General features: G+C 40.6%; 1 protein-coding gene across 1 annotated transcript; it reads left to right on the top strand.

Moving 5' to 3' along the window:
- The first annotated feature begins 712 nt into the window (after nt 1-712).
- HAVCR2 (hepatitis A virus cellular receptor 2) lies at nt 713-16069 on the top strand. Its single transcript, XM_058677773.1, has 7 exons — nt 713-1106; nt 2409-2747; nt 3652-3735; nt 9132-9163; nt 11253-11379; nt 13467-13503; nt 15810-16069. Exons 1-7 carry the CDS (start codon nt 1037-1039, stop codon nt 15967-15969), a joined length of 849 nt encoding a protein of 282 aa, XP_058533756.1. The 5' UTR covers nt 713-1036; the 3' UTR covers nt 15970-16069.
- Nucleotides 16070-17296: the final 1227 nt, after the last annotated feature.

The raw sequence follows: 17296 nt of genomic DNA on the forward strand, positions 1-17296 counted from the left end.
ATCAAAATTTGTAGTAAATGTATTTAACAGTGTAGATGTGAGTGACAAAAAAACTCAGGAAAATGAAACATTGAGGAAGGTCACAGGAATTTCAGAAACCACAGAGCCTCAGAACTCACTTCCCTTTTATCAAGAAGCTTTGGCTCTTAAGATAGCCAGCCATATAAAGTCACTCTTACTGTGAGAGTACTTGAGTCTGAAATTTTACCTCAGTAATGGATACTATGAGATAAAGGGAGCCTTCTGCATATGCCAGAAAGGTGACTACTGAGGTTCCCCTCCAACTCCATCCTCGGGAGGGCAAAGGAGGCAATGCCGATAGGAACATGTCTTTCTCCATATGGAGAATTTGACATTATTAAGGTCAGAATCAGAATATCAGAGGAGGAAGGTGTGCATTTGCACGTAATATCTCCATTTTATAAACGTCATAAATGAGGAACTAAGTTCTTGCAAAATTATGGAACTTAACCTAGCCTGCATTTTAACAAGGATATGAATGAGGCTCTTAATCAGAGTATAAATTGTCAACAAATGTGACGATAAGGAACATACCAATCATTGCTGTGCCCTCAACCTCCTGGTCCAGTGCCTTGCACCAAGTAGATGCTTCCTAAGCATTGGCTACAGTCCACCTGGTCGGCTGCTTTGGCTGTACTGGTGCGTGATATGGTCATATTGTGTTTCCTGTTAGATAATGGGTTGATCCATTTCAGGCCAATTTCAATGTGAGATTTTAGAAGTTTCTCTCTTCTTGTCTCCGCTAGCACTTTTCTTCCTCTCTAGTACTACTTCCTCTTTGTAGACATCAGAGAATAAATATCAGAATGCATACAGGATGTGTGCGGTGCAGCATGACAGAGAACTGGGGTTTTCCTTTGATGTGACAGTAGACTTGGTAGCATTGATACAGAAATCGTTGATGTGCTGGTGGTGCTTCTTGAGGGTGACTTCGGCTCATGTGATTGTGGAGTAGACACAGAATTCCTCAGTGCAGTTCAAAGAGTGCTCCGCCAGAGTTTCTTCTGCAGAATCCATGTTTTCACATTGTTCCTTTGATTGTGTCTTGTTACTGCTGCTTCTGCTGGTGCTGGTGCTATGTACAGGTAAGTTGGGACATGAGTATTTATAATGGGAGAATGATGGTGTATGAGTGTAAGGGAGAGGGATACGAGCCTGGTCGTAGCAACGTTGTTTGTGGTAACACGAGTTGTAACAGTTTGGAAGTTGCTTGAACGCCCATCAGTGGGAGAGTGAGGAAATATATGTGATAAATGTATGATGTGGACAATGAGTCTGATGAAAGATATTGGTGTAGACTGTCTCAAGTTGGAGTGTTTCTGAAAGAAACGGAGGGTAGACCAGTGTTTGTATTAGGTTTCTGTAAGTATGTGTATGCAACCAGGTAGCAGGAATATGTAGACATTTCCTAATGTACAGGTTCTAGGAAGGGGAGCTGGGAAATTAAAAGAAAATGTGAGAGATCACCCCTTTCATGATGCGTGAAGGTTTTATTGCATATAGATGAACACATGTTATATTTTTAAGAAATTGATTTTGAACCTCCAAACAACCTGTTAATGATTTCAAAAGTACTTATTTGGCCAAAATTTTTATCTGGTGTTTTGAAAAATAAGTGAGAGAGAGGGATAATGTTGTGGCATGGTGGGCTAAACCATTGCTTGGGACTCCTACATTCTATATTAGAATGGCATTCAAGTCCTAAATAATCTGCTTTCAATCCAGCTCCCTGCTAATGCTCCTGTGAGGCAGTAGATGGTAGTCCAAGAGCTGGACCTTGGCTACCCATGTAGGACACCCAGATGGAGTTCTTAGCAACTTCAGCCTGGCCCAGCCTGGCTATTGGAGCGACTTGGGGTAGTAAGTAAGTCAGTGTATGGATGCATGCTCTCTGTCTTACTCTACCTTTCAAGTAAATAAATGGGACAGAGATTTATGTTAGTGTAGGCATTCTTGATGAACAGACAAGCTCAGGGGATGGGTCGTTTTCCTGGCTAACAGTGATTCACCATATGATTGCCTCTTTCCATTGCTCTGTCCTCGCACGCTCACGGAACTGGCCTTCCATTCTCTCCTGGGGCAGTAGTTCTGAAAGTGAGGATCCCAGACCAGCTATGGCAGCAATATCCAGGAGCTGCTGGAAACACAAATTTTCAAGCTTCACCCAGTTCATCTGAATAACTCTAGCGGTTGAGCGGAGCAGTCTGCGTGTTAACAGGCAGGCACTTCGATCCCTTGCAAACCACTGCCACAATTTATCATCCTTCAAACACAACAGCAGCAGTGGTTTCATCTTCTTTCTATAACCCATCACCTGTCATTTTCCTGAGATAGAACCCCCCCCACACACATTGCATGAAATTTATTTTCTTTCCCTCTCTTTTCAGGATCTTTGGAAGAGCCATATGTGTTTGAGGTGGGTCAGAATGCTTATCTGCCCTGTAGCTACACTCCAGCCTCCTCAGAGAATCTTCTTCCTGTGTGCTGGGGGAAGGCGGCCTGCCCTTTGTCTCAGTGCCAAAATAGAGTTCTCAGCACTGATGAAAGGAACGTGAAATACCAGCGATCCAGCAGATACCAACTAAAGGGGAATCTCCACAAGGGGAACGTGTCCCTGACCATAGAGAATGTGACTGTAGAAGACAGCGGGACCTACTGCTGCCGGATAGAGTACCCAGGCATCCTGAATGATAAAAAGTTGAACCTGGAGTTGGTCATCAAACCACGTGAGTGGAACCTTACAGCCTTCTTTATGTATACAATTTGCCTATGATTCCTATTAAATAGACTGATTGCCTTTTACTTCTGGTCTCTTAAATTACAGCCCTGGTGTTGGGCTTGCAAGACCAAATAGTTAACAGATCCCGCCAGTGAAGACCAGTGATGTTTCATATCTTATTTTACCACTCCAGCTAGTATCTATAAAACAGAAGTAAAGACCTGTACCAGTGGTTCGAGACCCCAATTCTTTTTTAGAATCACTTGCAAAGAAAATCTTTATACAACTACAAATGCCTGGACCCCACGCGCAAATCAGAGGGATCAGCATCTCTGGAGGCTAAGTCTGAGAATTAGTGTTAAGCAAGGTCTGAGCCAGGAGTAGCCAGGATTGTGAAGCACTGGTTTATGCACAGGGTTTGGGAAAAGGGGGATGGGGGAGCGGCGGTGCATGTAGTTGTATGTTTCAAGAATTACAGAGTACCTATTTTGTACCTAAGTGAGGTAGAATTCAAATTCAGCTGTGCCTCTTACAAGCTATGTAATCCTGAGCCGATATTTAAACTCTGCTCTGTTCCTCGTAAAATATGATAATGGTATTTAGCATTGGTGGCCACCAGAAAGATCTTATGAAATACTTTGTATGCAAATGATTTAGTGTGGTCACTTGCGTGACTGTTGGTTCTGTTATTAATAAGGAAACTGTAACAACATGGGATGGATTTTACTTCCATCAAACAGTTAAAATAAGTGACGCCCTCTAGGTAGAGGTGTCTAGGTAGGTTAGGAGGCTAAAGGTAAGTTTCTCTTTATTTGTTGTCTTCCTTGTTTTCCCTGTCTCCCCTTTAATGCTTTGAAACAAGTCCTCTGCTCTCAGAGAAATCTCATCCTTCTGTTGGTTTCTGATACTAGCCAAGGTCACGCCTGCTCCGACTCCACAGACAGACTGTACTACAACCTTTCCAAGGATGCTTACCACCAAGCAACATGGATCAGGTAATCATACATGGGGCACAGCAGGAAGCCATTAGCAGGTTTCTCAGTTCTAAGGGTTCTAAACATGGGAAAATGTTGAGATATATGAAACAGTGTTTGAGGGGAGGGAACTGGTGGAGACACCTATGTTGAGGAAAAGCCTACACGTGAGTCATACGACCTGAGCCAAGATCTTTCACTTCTATGGAACTGAGCTTTCTTTTCCATCTAAGGAGTGGGTTCAGAGGTTTTCAAACTTACAACTCAGTAAAATTCCCCACTTCCTAAGAGTTTTGGTAATGTACATGTTTTGCCAAATAAGGGTAAAATAAATCTATCTTCTATGCCACTCTTGTACTAAAAAAGATATTCTTTTAGTCATTCTTTTATTTACATTTTAGTTTAAAAGAACTTAATAAAAACTAGGTATTTCTTACACATTAAGTAAATTTGACTTAATGAGAAAAGCTCATTACATTGTCCTTATCATTTTCTAATTTACTCCTGGACAGGTAATAAATGTGCTGAACTAGCCTGTGTTTGAGGGGGCTCTTATGAGAGTATTTCAAAGATTTTAGGAAAGTAGAAGTTTAAACATAAGTTGATTTTGGTGCAACAAGTTTTGAAATCCAGGCACAGAATTGTCATAATTCACATTTTCATGACATTGTTAATGCATCTTTTAGGTTGCATTAGATGATTGTAGTGTTCCTTCTAAATGGGATAAAGCTCATGAACTTCTTTGGTTCCTACCTGTGAAGGAGTAGCTGAATGATTCATGTAATTCATCAAGGGCATTTCTAGGCTGCAAGGGAAGAGGAGGAGCAGAAAGAGTAGACCTCAAGTTCATTGAGTTATTTCTGGGCATGCCCCTTGTCTCTCTCAGGCTCTCTGGAACTCTTTTTCTTTTTTTCTACAGAATAAGATGATAATTGGCAAGCTGTTATAGCCAGTCTCACACTATAACATGAAATAGCAAAGCTGAAAGTTAAAATTGCTTAGCTCAGGGTGTGAGCACAGCGTGGACTCAGTGATGCTATCTGTCATCATAAGTGCTGTTGGTAATATGATGAGACAGAATGAGACTGTGCTTAAGTACTTCTGTAGTAAGTGGAGCAAGTTCTCAATTTTGTTTTTCTTACTAACTCTGTGAGTTCAATACAGATGCTTCAATATTGTGACATCAGTTTCTTCATTTCAACAATAAGAGAGTTTCAATCTCTGTTTTGTAAGGCTGTTGTAAAAATTCAACATGAGAATGTGGGTCAGGTGTTCAGCAGAGTGTCCATATTCCATAGAAAGGACTATTAAATACTATTTAATAGTTACTATTAAAATACTAATCTACTTTAATTTGTTTTATGAAAATATTTATTTATTTGAAAGACTGAGTTAGAAGGAGAGGGAGACGATAGAAAGATATCTTCCATCTGCTGGTTTGCTCCTCAGATAGTCACAATATCTAGGGCTGGACCAGGCCAGTCAGGAGCCAGAAGCTTCATCCAAGTCTTCCATGGGCATACAGGGACCCAAGTACTTGCTCATCTTCTGCTGCTTTCCCAGACCTATTAGCAGGCAGCTGGATAGAAAGTGGAGCAACTAGGACTGAAATCAGAGCCCATATGGCTGCTTAACGCACAGTGCAACAGTGCCAGATCCTTAACTTTTTTTAAAAAAAAGATTTGTTTACTTTTATTGGAAAGTTAGATGTACAGAGAGGAGGAGAGACAGAGGAAGATCTTTTGTCCAATGGTTCATTCCCCAAGCAGTCACAATGGCTGGAACTGAGCTGATCCCAAGCCAGGAACCAGGAGCCTCTTCTAGGTCTCCCACACAGGTGCAGGATCCTAAGGCTTTGGGCTGTCCTTGACTGCTTTCTTAGGCTACAGGCAGGGAGCTGGATGGGAAGCAGGGCTGCCAGGATTAGACACAGTGCTCATATGGGATCCCAACATGTTCAAGGTGAGGACTTTAGCTGCTAGGCTACTGCACCAGGCCCAAGACCCTTACATTTTAATTTCTAAGGGTTCAGTCCTGACCTCCCTTCTAATAATTGGAAGCTAGTACATCTGACATAGTTGATGAAAAAATTAATTATGGTGGGAACAGATAATCACATTTTGGAATAATCAAGTCATATGCAGTATTTATGATATGTTATCATTATATTTTTTTTAAAAAAATTATGTTATTGAAAAGGCAGATTTATAGAGAGAAGGAGATACACAGAGAAGGATATTCTGTCTCATGGTTCACTTCCTAAGTAGCTGCAGTGGTTGGAGCTAAGCCGATTCAGAGTCAGGAGCCAGAAGCCTCATTGCGTCACCTATGTGGATGCAGGGTCCCAAGGACTTGAGCCATCCTCTGCTGCTTCCCCAGGCCATAATCATGGAGCTGGATTGGAGTAGAGCAGCTGGGATATGAACTGGCACCCATTTGGTAACAGGTGGCAGATTAGCCTGTGGAGCCACCATACCAGCCCCATCGGTTCAAGCCCCATACTTTCAAGAACTTCAAATCACAGTCATAGAAAGGACTTGAGAGGTTGCTTAGTTCTGCTTTCTCATTCTGGACTTCAGTGCACAGGACAACTACTGTGTTCACACGTACAGGCATGTAAAGGATGGGGAGCCGAGTCTCTCTCTCTGTAGTGTTGCTTACTCCTTCCCTTTCGCACACCAATAATGAGGCCATCTTTTGCTTAAGGACCTGTGGGCTCAGTACCCCAAATCTCTGAACTTTTTATTGAAGTGGCTAAGAGACTATTTAAATGAGAAAAAGTCATGATTCAAAAATTGAAAGAGAAATAGAAATGAGTGAATGTTTAATATCTAAAACATGTAACATCATGTCAGTCAGCAGCAAGTCTACTTTCTACATAGTTGTAACTTCTTTTAAATGTGGGATGTGGGTGCATCAGATATGCTTGATAAAAACTGAGTGGAACTTTCAGAATTCCAAAGGCTGTGGAATGTACTAAGCTTATCTTGAACACAGAACAGATACAACCTCTGTGTCCTGCCTGAAGAAGGCAGGGCTGGGTCACAGGTATGTCCTTTCCTCTAGGGCAGGCTGGCTTAGAGCCCCAGACTTCTCCAATTAAAAATTGTATGAACTGGGGAAAATACACATTCAGTTGAAAGATGTGCAAAATACTAATATGTACATGTTTGTGGTGAGCATGAAATGAAATTGTGCTTTTGTATTGCTAAGCAAAATGACACAAAATTAGCTTCAAATAGGTGGCAACTACTGAATTTATACAGTGCTTTTAAGGGTGTCACATCCCTTGCCACTGCTGGCTTCATGCTAGCCAAGCCTTGGGTCCTCTAAGAAAAACTTTGCTCTTCCTTCCAGTCAGTGTGGCTGGTGCCCAAATTTGTGTGAAAATGGGCTATGATAACACAGCAGTGCTGGATATCACTGATCAGTTTCATAGCCAAGTTAAGTTTAAAAAAAAAAAAGCAAAAAAACTGACAGTCGTGCCATTTAGACTAAGAGTAATGTTTATGGGGAAGTAGAAATTGAATTTCCATATGAAATTCTTGTGTGTGGTTAGATTCTTGTTTACTTAGAAGTTCCACCTATGTGGTTTTGATGCTTTAAATTCCTTTTGAGTAATAACAGCAACGATAAATGTATCATTACCTCTTTGCTGTTTTTCCCACCCCCCCCATAGGTAGTTTTAAATTTGAGCCTATGCCTTTATATTTAAATTATAGTCTTTTAAACTAGAATTTGGTTGACTGCTTTGCATACGTTGAAGTAGTTAGATTTTGAGGTTTTCAGAAGATGATGCTGATATTTAAGGGCTTGTGAAGTCTCTGACTAAGCCAGAAAGATGAGTAAGCATGCTTAGTTTGCCCACAGCTGACTGTATTTATTTTAGAATACAGTGTCTGCAAGGTCTGTACCCATCTGGTTTGCCTTGCCGTCCCTTGCGCCTGGCATAGGGTGGAGATGAGTAGCCTGTGAATGTCTGCACAGATGAAGAAACAAACAAGTGAAAGGAGAGATGAGCATGCAACTGAGCAAGGTGAACATCTCATGGTGTGACAGTGTTGGTGGGAAGGAAGGCTATTGAAATCCATAGGATTGGGCCCGGTGGCGTGGCCTAGTGGCTGAAGTCCTCACCTTGAACGCCCCGGGATCCCATATGGGCACCGGTTCTAATCCCGGCAGCTCCACTTCCCATCCAGCTCCCTGCTTGTGGCCTGGGAAAGCAGTTGAGGACAGCCCAATGCATTGGGACCCTGCACCCGCGTGGGAGACCCAGAAGAGGAGGTTCCAGGTTCCCGGCATTGGATCGGCGCAGTACCGGCCTATTGCGGCTCACTTGGGAAGTGAATCATCAGACAGAAGATCTTCCTCTCTGTCTCTCCTCCTCTCTGTATATCTGACTTTGTAATAAAAATAAATCTTTAACAACAACAACAAAAAAGAAATCCATAGGATTTAGCGTGCACATCTAAAGCCTTGTGTTGGAGGCTGGCAGCGTGATGTAGCCAATAAAGCTGCCAAAAGCAGCATCAGCATCCTATGTAGGTGTATCAGCATCCTATGTGGATGTGAGTTCAAATCCTCGCCGCTCCACTTCCAATCCAGATGCATTCTAATGTGCCTTGGGAAGCAGCTGAGCACGGCCCCTGCACCCACAGGGGAGACCACAGGAAGAAGCTCCTGAGTCCTGCTTCATCTGGCCCAACACTTGCTGTTATCGGCATTTGTGAAATAAACCAACAGATGGGAGACTTTTCTCTCTGTAACTCTGCCTTTCAAACAAAAACAAAAATGAAAAACAAGAAACAGCAACAACAAAAAACGTGTGTTAAATTGGAAGACTATTTCTAGCACTCACTAAACTGTATGATCTTAAATAATCATTTGCCCACTTTCCAGTTTCTTTATATGTGTAAGCAGACTAATGATAACTTAAGGCAGTTGTTTTGAATGTCACATGATATATTTAATTAAAAATGTTTAGCACAATACCTGGCTCCTGGTAAGTTAGAGCTGTTTCCATTTGTAGGCAACTGTCTCTCTTCTAGTAAATACCATCTCTCTTCTAGTAAGTAACTGATAAAATTTTAGGAAAAAGAGTTTTTGTTGTCTTTCAAGGTCTAATCAGGATAAAATGTCCAAATATTAACAATGTCACTGGATTTTAGTAGAGCCTGTTAGGGTCTTGTGGACAAAAAAAGATTATATCTTCAATATTGGACTTCCTGGCAGAAATCTGTTTCATCAGATCTGTGCAAGGGGTCATAATGATTATACTAAAATAACTTTTTGTTGGTCTTCCAAGTATTATAAAGAATATGAAGTAAAATTAGTTTCAAATGCATCACGTACAATTTCAAACATTTAAAATTCAGACAAAAGATAGCATTCCTGACTATGATCTCCTTTAGTTGCAGAGATACAAACTCTCCGTGACAAAAATCAAACAGTAAGTAGCCCTTTTGTGTGTGAGCAAACATAACGCTTAGTAACAACAACATGTGGCTTTACATGGTCTTTATGCCCCTCCTTTGCTTAGGGCAGAAGTCTGAACCTCCCTATGCTTCAGCTTGTTGGGCCTTGCTGACAGCTTGTTGGTGATGTGACAATTCTAATTACACAGGCCCACTGGAGGGAGGAAGTGAGGTTGTGTGCGGAAAGAGGATGTGCCATGGTGAGCTCTGAAAAACCAGAAAGAGGAAGCGTTAGAACTTTGCCGTTCTCCACTGTCACAAACCTGGGTGCCACTATGGAGGACTCCAAGATTGTATCTCCTTAGAATACATTCTCTCTTGCTTCCATTAAAAGACAGCAAGAAGAACTTTATAAATATGTATAAATATATATAAATTTACACCCTCCAGACACCAATTGGAATTATTAAAAGCCAACTATTTGTATCTTCAACTATGAATTAAACCCTCAGTTAATCATTATTTTAGTGTTCCCTACCTCCTCAGAGGAAGAGGAAAATCTTTAGAAAGCAAGTGTTATCAGGACTTAAAATTCTTGAAGGATGTATCCAGGAATCAGTATTCACTTGACTCTCTCCTCCTTGGATATTCACAATCGATGCCTAGCATTTTTGCTTGTCCCTCCTGTCTTTGAGATAAAAGACTGCCTTTTAAGTGGCTTGGAGTACCCCCAGTGCATAATGCACAACGCCTTGCACGGAGGACTCCTGCTGCTGCGAGAGTAGTAGTATGTTTGGAATAAATGTGTAAATGTGTGTTGAATAAATGGACCATTAAACCTCCTTGACTTATATTCATTTTAAATTTTTTTTAAAAAAATTAATATGTGGGATATAATGAGGCAAAGAATTATTTTAACTGTGGGGACTGATAACTCAACCCAAGACTCCCACATAGGTGCAGAGACCCAAACACTTGAGCCCTTACCTCTATTCTCCAGGGTCTACATTAAAAGTAAGCTCAAGGTAGAAGCTGCAGCTGGGAATTGAACCCAAATGTTCTGGTGTGGGACACAAAGGTCTTAACTGCTAAGCTAAATGCCTATTCCCTACAAGCGCTTACTCTTATTGCTTTCAACAAGAGAAAATGGGCTAATATTTTAGAAACAGATGAGTTTTTATGACTTTCAGCAGAAAATTACCCTGAATAGTAGCTATAATAACTATTATTTACTAAATATTTCCCACAAACCTGGTCTTGTGCTAAGCAGTTGCTACTTTTTGTCGGTTAATTCTACCAGGCACTGTGCAAAGTCACTGGGTTCATAGTAATGGATCAGGAATTTCTACCCAAGACTCTCTGCCTGCAGTCTGGGGTCTTAAATCGCTGTTTTTCTGTGACAATTAGAATTTTCACTGTAAGATCATAGACTACTCTGGAACTCTCTGGGGGAGCACCAGGACATTCCGAAAGAACAAGACTGCATTTTAGCATCTCTGTGTGTTTGGGAAGGAGCAGTCTATTTCCTGAGAGTTCCTTGAGCTGTTGCACAGAAGGACATGTGGTTTTTGCTGCTGTCTTGAAGTAGAGGAGCAGTACTTTTCCTTCTCTTCTTTTCTTTCCTTTTTAACGACTTTATTTATTTTTCTTAGAAAGGCAGATTTACAGAGAGACGAAAGGCAGAAAGATCTTCCATCCACTGGTTCACTCCCCCAGTGGCCGCAATGGCTGGAGCTGAGCCGACCTGAACTCAGGAGCCAAGAGCCTCTTACCAATCTCCCACGTGGGAGATTGGCTTTGGGCTATCCTCAACTGCTTTCCCAGGCCACAAGTAGGGAGCTGGATGGGAAGTGGAGCAGCTGGGACAGGAACCAGCACCCATATGGGATTCCAGTGCATGCAATGTGAGGGTTTAGCTATTGAGCCATCAGGCCAGGCCCAAGAGCAATCGTTTTTTCTAGGGGCAATTTGAGGCTAATCTGCCAGAAAACAAATAAGAGGTGGTTTCAAGGTCCCTGCAGTCACATACTGCAATCAAGGGAGTGTTGCATTTCATAAATCCTGAGGCTGAGTACACAGCCAGTTCCTGGATGTTTGCTGCTTAAATTCTCTTTGTCTTTATAGTCAGGATTCTCACTGTCTAATGAATGGCAGGACTCCACAGCAACCACCGGATTCAGTGTCTTCATTGGAGCAGGAGTCTCTGCTGGGATAGCTCTAATTATTATCCTTGGCGCTCTAAGTCTAAAATGTAAGTCATTTGCCATTGCTTCTATCTTCCTTGTGTAGGAACCAATATAAACTTGAATAGAAATACATATTTTTAAGGATTTTGAAGGATGATTAGATCATAGCCAATTTTTATTCAGTACTTACAGTGTATCAGGTAGGCATTATGTAAAACATTTTTACATGCATTTTGTTATCATCATCATTCTATAAGATAATATTACTTTGCCCATTTTACAGCAGAGGAAAGCAAGGCTTTGAGAGAGTAATACCACTCCCTAAGATTTCAGAATCAAGAAACAGAAAAGCTAGAGTGCCCCTTCTCTTATCTTTGGTTAAGAAAACTAATCTTTGTCACCCATAAATATGCCTAGGTGCATTTGGAACCAAGGTAGTAAACACCACTTTGTTCTATTCATGTTCCATGTATCTGCTCCCAGGCAAGAGTTCTTCATGGAGGGGCACCAGCTCCTTCAGCTCCTTCAGCTCCTTCAGCGTTATGTCTTGACCGGGTTCCAGATGGTTTTTTTCCTCATTATTTACATTAAAAACAACTTTTAAAGGTATAATTTATAGATAACAGATGTTTTTAAAGTATGTTCAATGGGTGAATCTTGGTGGACTTTTACACTGGGAACACACAGTCATGATCAAAATATATCTATTTCCATTATCCCAGAATCTTCACACATGTTGAGAATTGTGACGTAGGATGTTTTCTGTCAGGACAGACTCTGAGATCTTGCATCAGCTTTTCCAACTAATCATAAGCAAAAAACCTGGGGCTGTGAGTGAAGATTTGAAGATTTCAATCCTTGATTGACCCAAGATTGAAAGAGGGTTCCTAATATATTAGATTCTCAGTGCCAAAAGTTGAGTAGTCCAGGAAAAATTGAGATGCATTCCAGGCATCCTGACTGTGCCTGGAACCTTTGAAGTGCTTCATGTGCTTTAAAACATTCGTTTGTACCACATGACATTAGTACAAACATTACTCCAAAGGAGAAGCAACGTGAAAAGTTGAGTACCTTGCCCAAGCTCACAAGATTGATTGATGGTTATAGGGTTTGAAACAAGGGATTATGATGTATTATAATCCTGCCATTGCTGGTAAATGAGTGTTCAGGGAAAGAAGCTGCCCTACCCACACACTCACCGTGGTTTTCTCAATGAAGCCAGTGGTGTTTGTGGGTTGATCTCGTGGATATGATTTTGAAGGGCTGTTAAGGTGCAGCATTACTTTTCTGAAATCTGTCAGGTTCTGGATATTAGGGATCACCTCGTTTATGTTAAGGGTCATGAGGCAAGGGAGAAACCTGATGTTTGTGTATATATAGACTGCCCAAGTCTGACTTTTATGCATTTCAGGGATCTCATCCAATCTCAAATGGAAGACAGTTGAAAAAAATTTGTCTGTGTACTCAACACATGAAGACTTTTTAATACTTGCCATTATTCCCTATACAATATAGCATGACAACCATGTACATAGCATGTACATTACTTTAGGCATTATTAGTAATCTGGAGATGATTGAAAACACCCAGGAAGATGTGCCCTGTTGGGAGAGCTCTGCTTTGCCCTTTCCTTGGCTGACTCATTCTGTGCTTTCAGATCTGAGTTCAAATGCTGTGTCCTCTGAGAATTCTTCCCTGACCACCTTCTCTGTGATCTGCTGCAGTGTTTTGCTGATTTCCTTCATAATACGTCATCATTAGAAATTATTTTCTTTCTCATTAACTATTTAAAAATGCTTCTTCTTCACCTGCTACCGTCCACCTTGCCCACCCCAAATCTCTTTCATTAGAATGCAAGTCAAGTCATTCATCAAGTTAGGGCTCCCAGTTTAGCTTTGTCTCCGTTGGTGCCTGGCAATCTCCAGGCACATATAGATGCCCCATAGTGTTTCTTAGATAAGAAAAATTCTTATTTGTTACTTTGTAGCACCAACTATATAGTAGACTAAGGCATATGTCTGAGTTTGTTTTAAATCAGATTGAAACCCAAGTTCCTTAAACAACTCTTGCCTCCAGTGAGTCTGTTTTATTTCTTGTCTCATTTATTTTATGCAGGCATTTGTATTGACTTTTTCCCCCCTGTTTAACCTAGGGCATTCTCATAGCAAAGAGGAGTTACAGAATTCAAGGTAAGAATGATGGAATGCAGAAGGGGTGGGTAGGGATTTTGAAGGCTTTGGGAAGTCTTGCTCTGGGGTTTTGGGAGCTAAGCTTATATTTGTGTTTTGCCCTCACCCTAACAACAAAGTGAAAACTCTAACCTCCTCTAGTTACTTCTTCATTCCTCTAGGCAGTTGAGTTACAAAGTTAAAGTTTTTTTCTCTATTAATATGGAATGTTTGTGAATCTCTATGTTAATTATTTTTACCAATGTACTAAACCTATAATAAGCAAGGTTTGGGCTGGATTTTGACAATACAGAAGTAAAAAAAGAGATTTAGAATAAATTCATAGGTATTTTTTTATAGCCCAGCCTAGATGTTTTCAGTTCTGATTGTTTATTAGGGTTCCTTGGGGACTTGTGCATAGCAAGGTGGGACCAGCCCCAGAGCAACGGAGTCAGAATCTCCGTACATGGGGTCCAAGCACAGGTATATTTCTAGAAACTCTCCAGGTGGTTCTAATGTACAAGCAGTGCTTGATAACCATTGGTCTACTATGTATCTGTGTCTTAATATTCATTCCTGACTGTAGGCACACATCTATCCCAAGTAGTATAGTTTATATATTAATTTTTGCTAGATTTCTAAATTTTAGTGACATTTGTTACATGCATGAGATATAGTATATTTTGAGAAAAAAACACCCTATTTGTTGAATTACTTTTAAACCACTTTAGACTAAGTAAAATATGGTATACCATCAGTCCTCAACAAACTTCCTATGGAGAACATTTGAAAAAAGATCATTGTGTGTGTTATGGAACATACAGATTTTTTCCTTTATTTCCTAAGTGATATAATATGATATCCTTTTACATATAATTTCCATTGCATTAGGTGTAAACAGTATACCTATATATAGTATAGATTCTTTGAAGTATATTTGGGAGGATATATATATAGATCATATGCAAATACCTTGCTGTTTTATATGAAGAAATGCAGCATCTGTGAAATTTGGTTACTGTAAGTTTTCTGGAACTAATCCCTGCCAGGTAGCAAGGGAAGACTGTACTATGAGACAAAGTAATCTGAAGAAACGGCAAGCATTAGTAAAGATGCTAGATAAGATGCCTCGATTGGTTAAGCATCTGGGTTTAATACCTGACTCTGTCACTGGACTCCAACTTCCTGCTAACGTGGACCTTGGAAGAGAGGTGATGGCCTAAGTAATTGGGTTCCCTCTACCCAGATGGGATAGCTGGATTGAGTTCAAACTCTTGGCTTTGGCTCCTGGCCCTAAGAGCATTTGGGATGACCCGGGGCAGTGTGTGTGTGTGTGTGTGTGTGTGTGTGTGTGTGTCTGCATTTCCAATAATGCAATCAACTTCGACTCAAAGTATTTAATGATCACTGCTTTTAGATTATCTATGTAAATATTCTTTATTAGAAATAAAACTTTGAACTGTCACACTCATCTAATCATCAATCATATATACAAACATTACTTCATTGTCCATGAAATCATGGTTAATGTTCAGCTCCAACTATAGATGGTGAGTTCTATAGCATGTCAGAACTGCTGTGCCATATGACTAACTACCCCCCTGATTCTTAGCAAGCACTTAATCCATGTGGATGGTTGAATGGAAGAGCACTCACCAAGCATCTCATGAGACAGGGCTGTCATCTTATTTGTCAAATGAGGATGTTTTTATGCCACATTATGGGATTTTTGTGTTTTGTTTACTACTACAAATCCAGGTACACAGAACAGTAACACACTAATTATTTGTCAAATGGAGTGAAAAGAAAAAGAACAAAATGAATTTACCCAAAGTGTTATAACTGACCAGTGACACGGAATTCAAACTCAAGTCTGATTGGATTCAAGACATACTCGTTTCTTTTACTTTTTACTTCTGAAATCGCTCAGGCCCACAGAAAGATTGAAATCATGGCATGAAGAACAGTAGAATATTTTGCCTAAATCCCTCATTTAACATTAAGATCAGCTTGGTTTATCTCAGTCTCCATGTACATCTTTTTTCCCCCTGAACCATTTGAAAGGAAGATGCAAATATTTTGACATTTCACCAAATTCCAGCCTGTATCTCTTCAAAATGAGGATATAGCATTTTTAAGACTAAGAATATTAAGATTAATTCAAACATCTTCAAGTGTTCCCAAATGATTTTATTGTCATTTTACGACTTTCCTCCCTCAGCCAGTAACTGATCATGGTTGTGCACCACCTTTAGTTGCTGTTCTCTTAGCCCTGTTCTGTGTCATCTAGGAAATGCTTAATTCAACTGCAGCATTTATTTCCACAGACTCATCACTTTGGCCAACCTCCACCCATCAGGGTTAACAAATGCCATGGCACAGGGGCCGCGTACAAATGACAACATCTACATTATTGAGGAGCACGTGTATGAAGTGGAGGATGCAAACGAGTATTACTGCTATGTTAACAATGAGCTGCGATCCTAACATCTTCTGGCTTGTCACCATTCACCTCCATTGTCTAATCACTCCAATTTTGACCTTGGCATCCTTTCTTTTGAAACTTATGAGATATGCCATCTAATTGATTTTAGAAATATATGTATATATATATCTCCAAGTGGAATCTTCCCATTTTCTGAAGACCATTTGCTCATGTGCAGTTTGGACTATGTAACCTATACTGGACAGGCATATCATTACCTCTGTATACCGCCAACAAAACTATTCAACCTAGGGATTACTAATCATGGATGTTGAAGGGCAAATGGGCTTTTACATGGTGATTCCTAGTAAGGAATCTCTGGAATTCCAGAATATTCAAGCACATAATGTGTCCATGAAGCTGCTGAAAATGTAGGGAAAATTGTGCGTTGGACTATATGGGTTTTTTGTTTGTTTATGTTTTGGTTTTTTGATACAGAAATTCTAAAGAGGCCACTGATTTTCATATAGACTTGTGACAGTTAGAAGGTTATGAAATGATTGGAGCATGGCACCATGCATAGTAAAGCCAAGCTTCTGCTTGTGGAGCCAGCATCTCATATGGGCTCTGGTTAAAGTCCCAGATGCTCCACTTCTGATACACCTCTCTGTTTGTGGCCTGGGAAAAAAGCAGAAAATGGCCCAAGCCCCTGGTACCCTGCACCCACGTGGGAGATCTAGAAGAAGCTCCTGGCTCCTGGCTTTGGATCAGCTCAGCTCTGGCTAACGTGACTATTTGAGGAGTGAACCAGAGGATAGAAGATTTCTCTGTCTCTTTCTGCTTGTCTGTGTAACTCTGACTTTCAAATAAAAGTCTTAAAAAAAACACACAGAAGGAAATGACTGACTCAGGATCATGTGATCTCAACGATTCCCTCTGAGCGTTGAGGCTTGTGCCTCTGTGAATGTTGTATGAGCCACTGCACAACTCTCCTTTGATTTACTGAAGGGGACAGCAGGAGCGCAGTGGAAGAGCATATAGCTTGTGGGTTGCTAACTACTTTATTTTTTATGCATAAAGGAAAATATCCTCTGACCAACTTCCCCATTTGTGGAGAGAACTGAAGCTATGTTTTTCAGGGAAAAAGAAGCAGTAACTGGAACATAAATTCTGTTTCCTGGTGGAAGAAAGGAAAAGGCCTCCAGCAATTTGTACTGACAGTGTCAGGCCCACTGATGGAAAGACGGTGTTCCCTGAACTTGAATTCCATGACAAAGCAGACTACTCTATCCTGCTTACTATTGCCTCCCCCATGCCTGGCATGGGTAAGACACATCATGGAAAGTTACTTAATATCTTTAGAGATAAGAAAAATTAAGTAAGCAGAAA

Source organism: Ochotona princeps, chromosome 19 (assembly GCF_030435755.1).
Source record: "Ochotona princeps isolate mOchPri1 chromosome 19, mOchPri1.hap1, whole genome shotgun sequence".
NCBI lineage: Eukaryota > Metazoa > Chordata > Mammalia > Lagomorpha > Ochotonidae > Ochotona > Ochotona princeps.

Excerpts from the sequence above, each read along its gene's own strand:
- HAVCR2 (XM_058677773.1), top strand. The coding sequence starts at position 1,037 with ATGTTTTCACATTGTTCCTTTGATTGTGTCTTGTTACTGCTGCTTCTG. Across the intron at positions 3,736-9,131 it reads CACCAAGCAACATGGATCAG|AGATACAAACTCTCCGTGAC; the intron begins GTAATCATACAT and ends CTTTAGTTGCAG. Across the intron at positions 13,504-15,809 it reads GAGGAGTTACAGAATTCAAG|ACTCATCACTTTGGCCAACC; the intron begins GTAAGAATGATG and ends TTATTTCCACAG.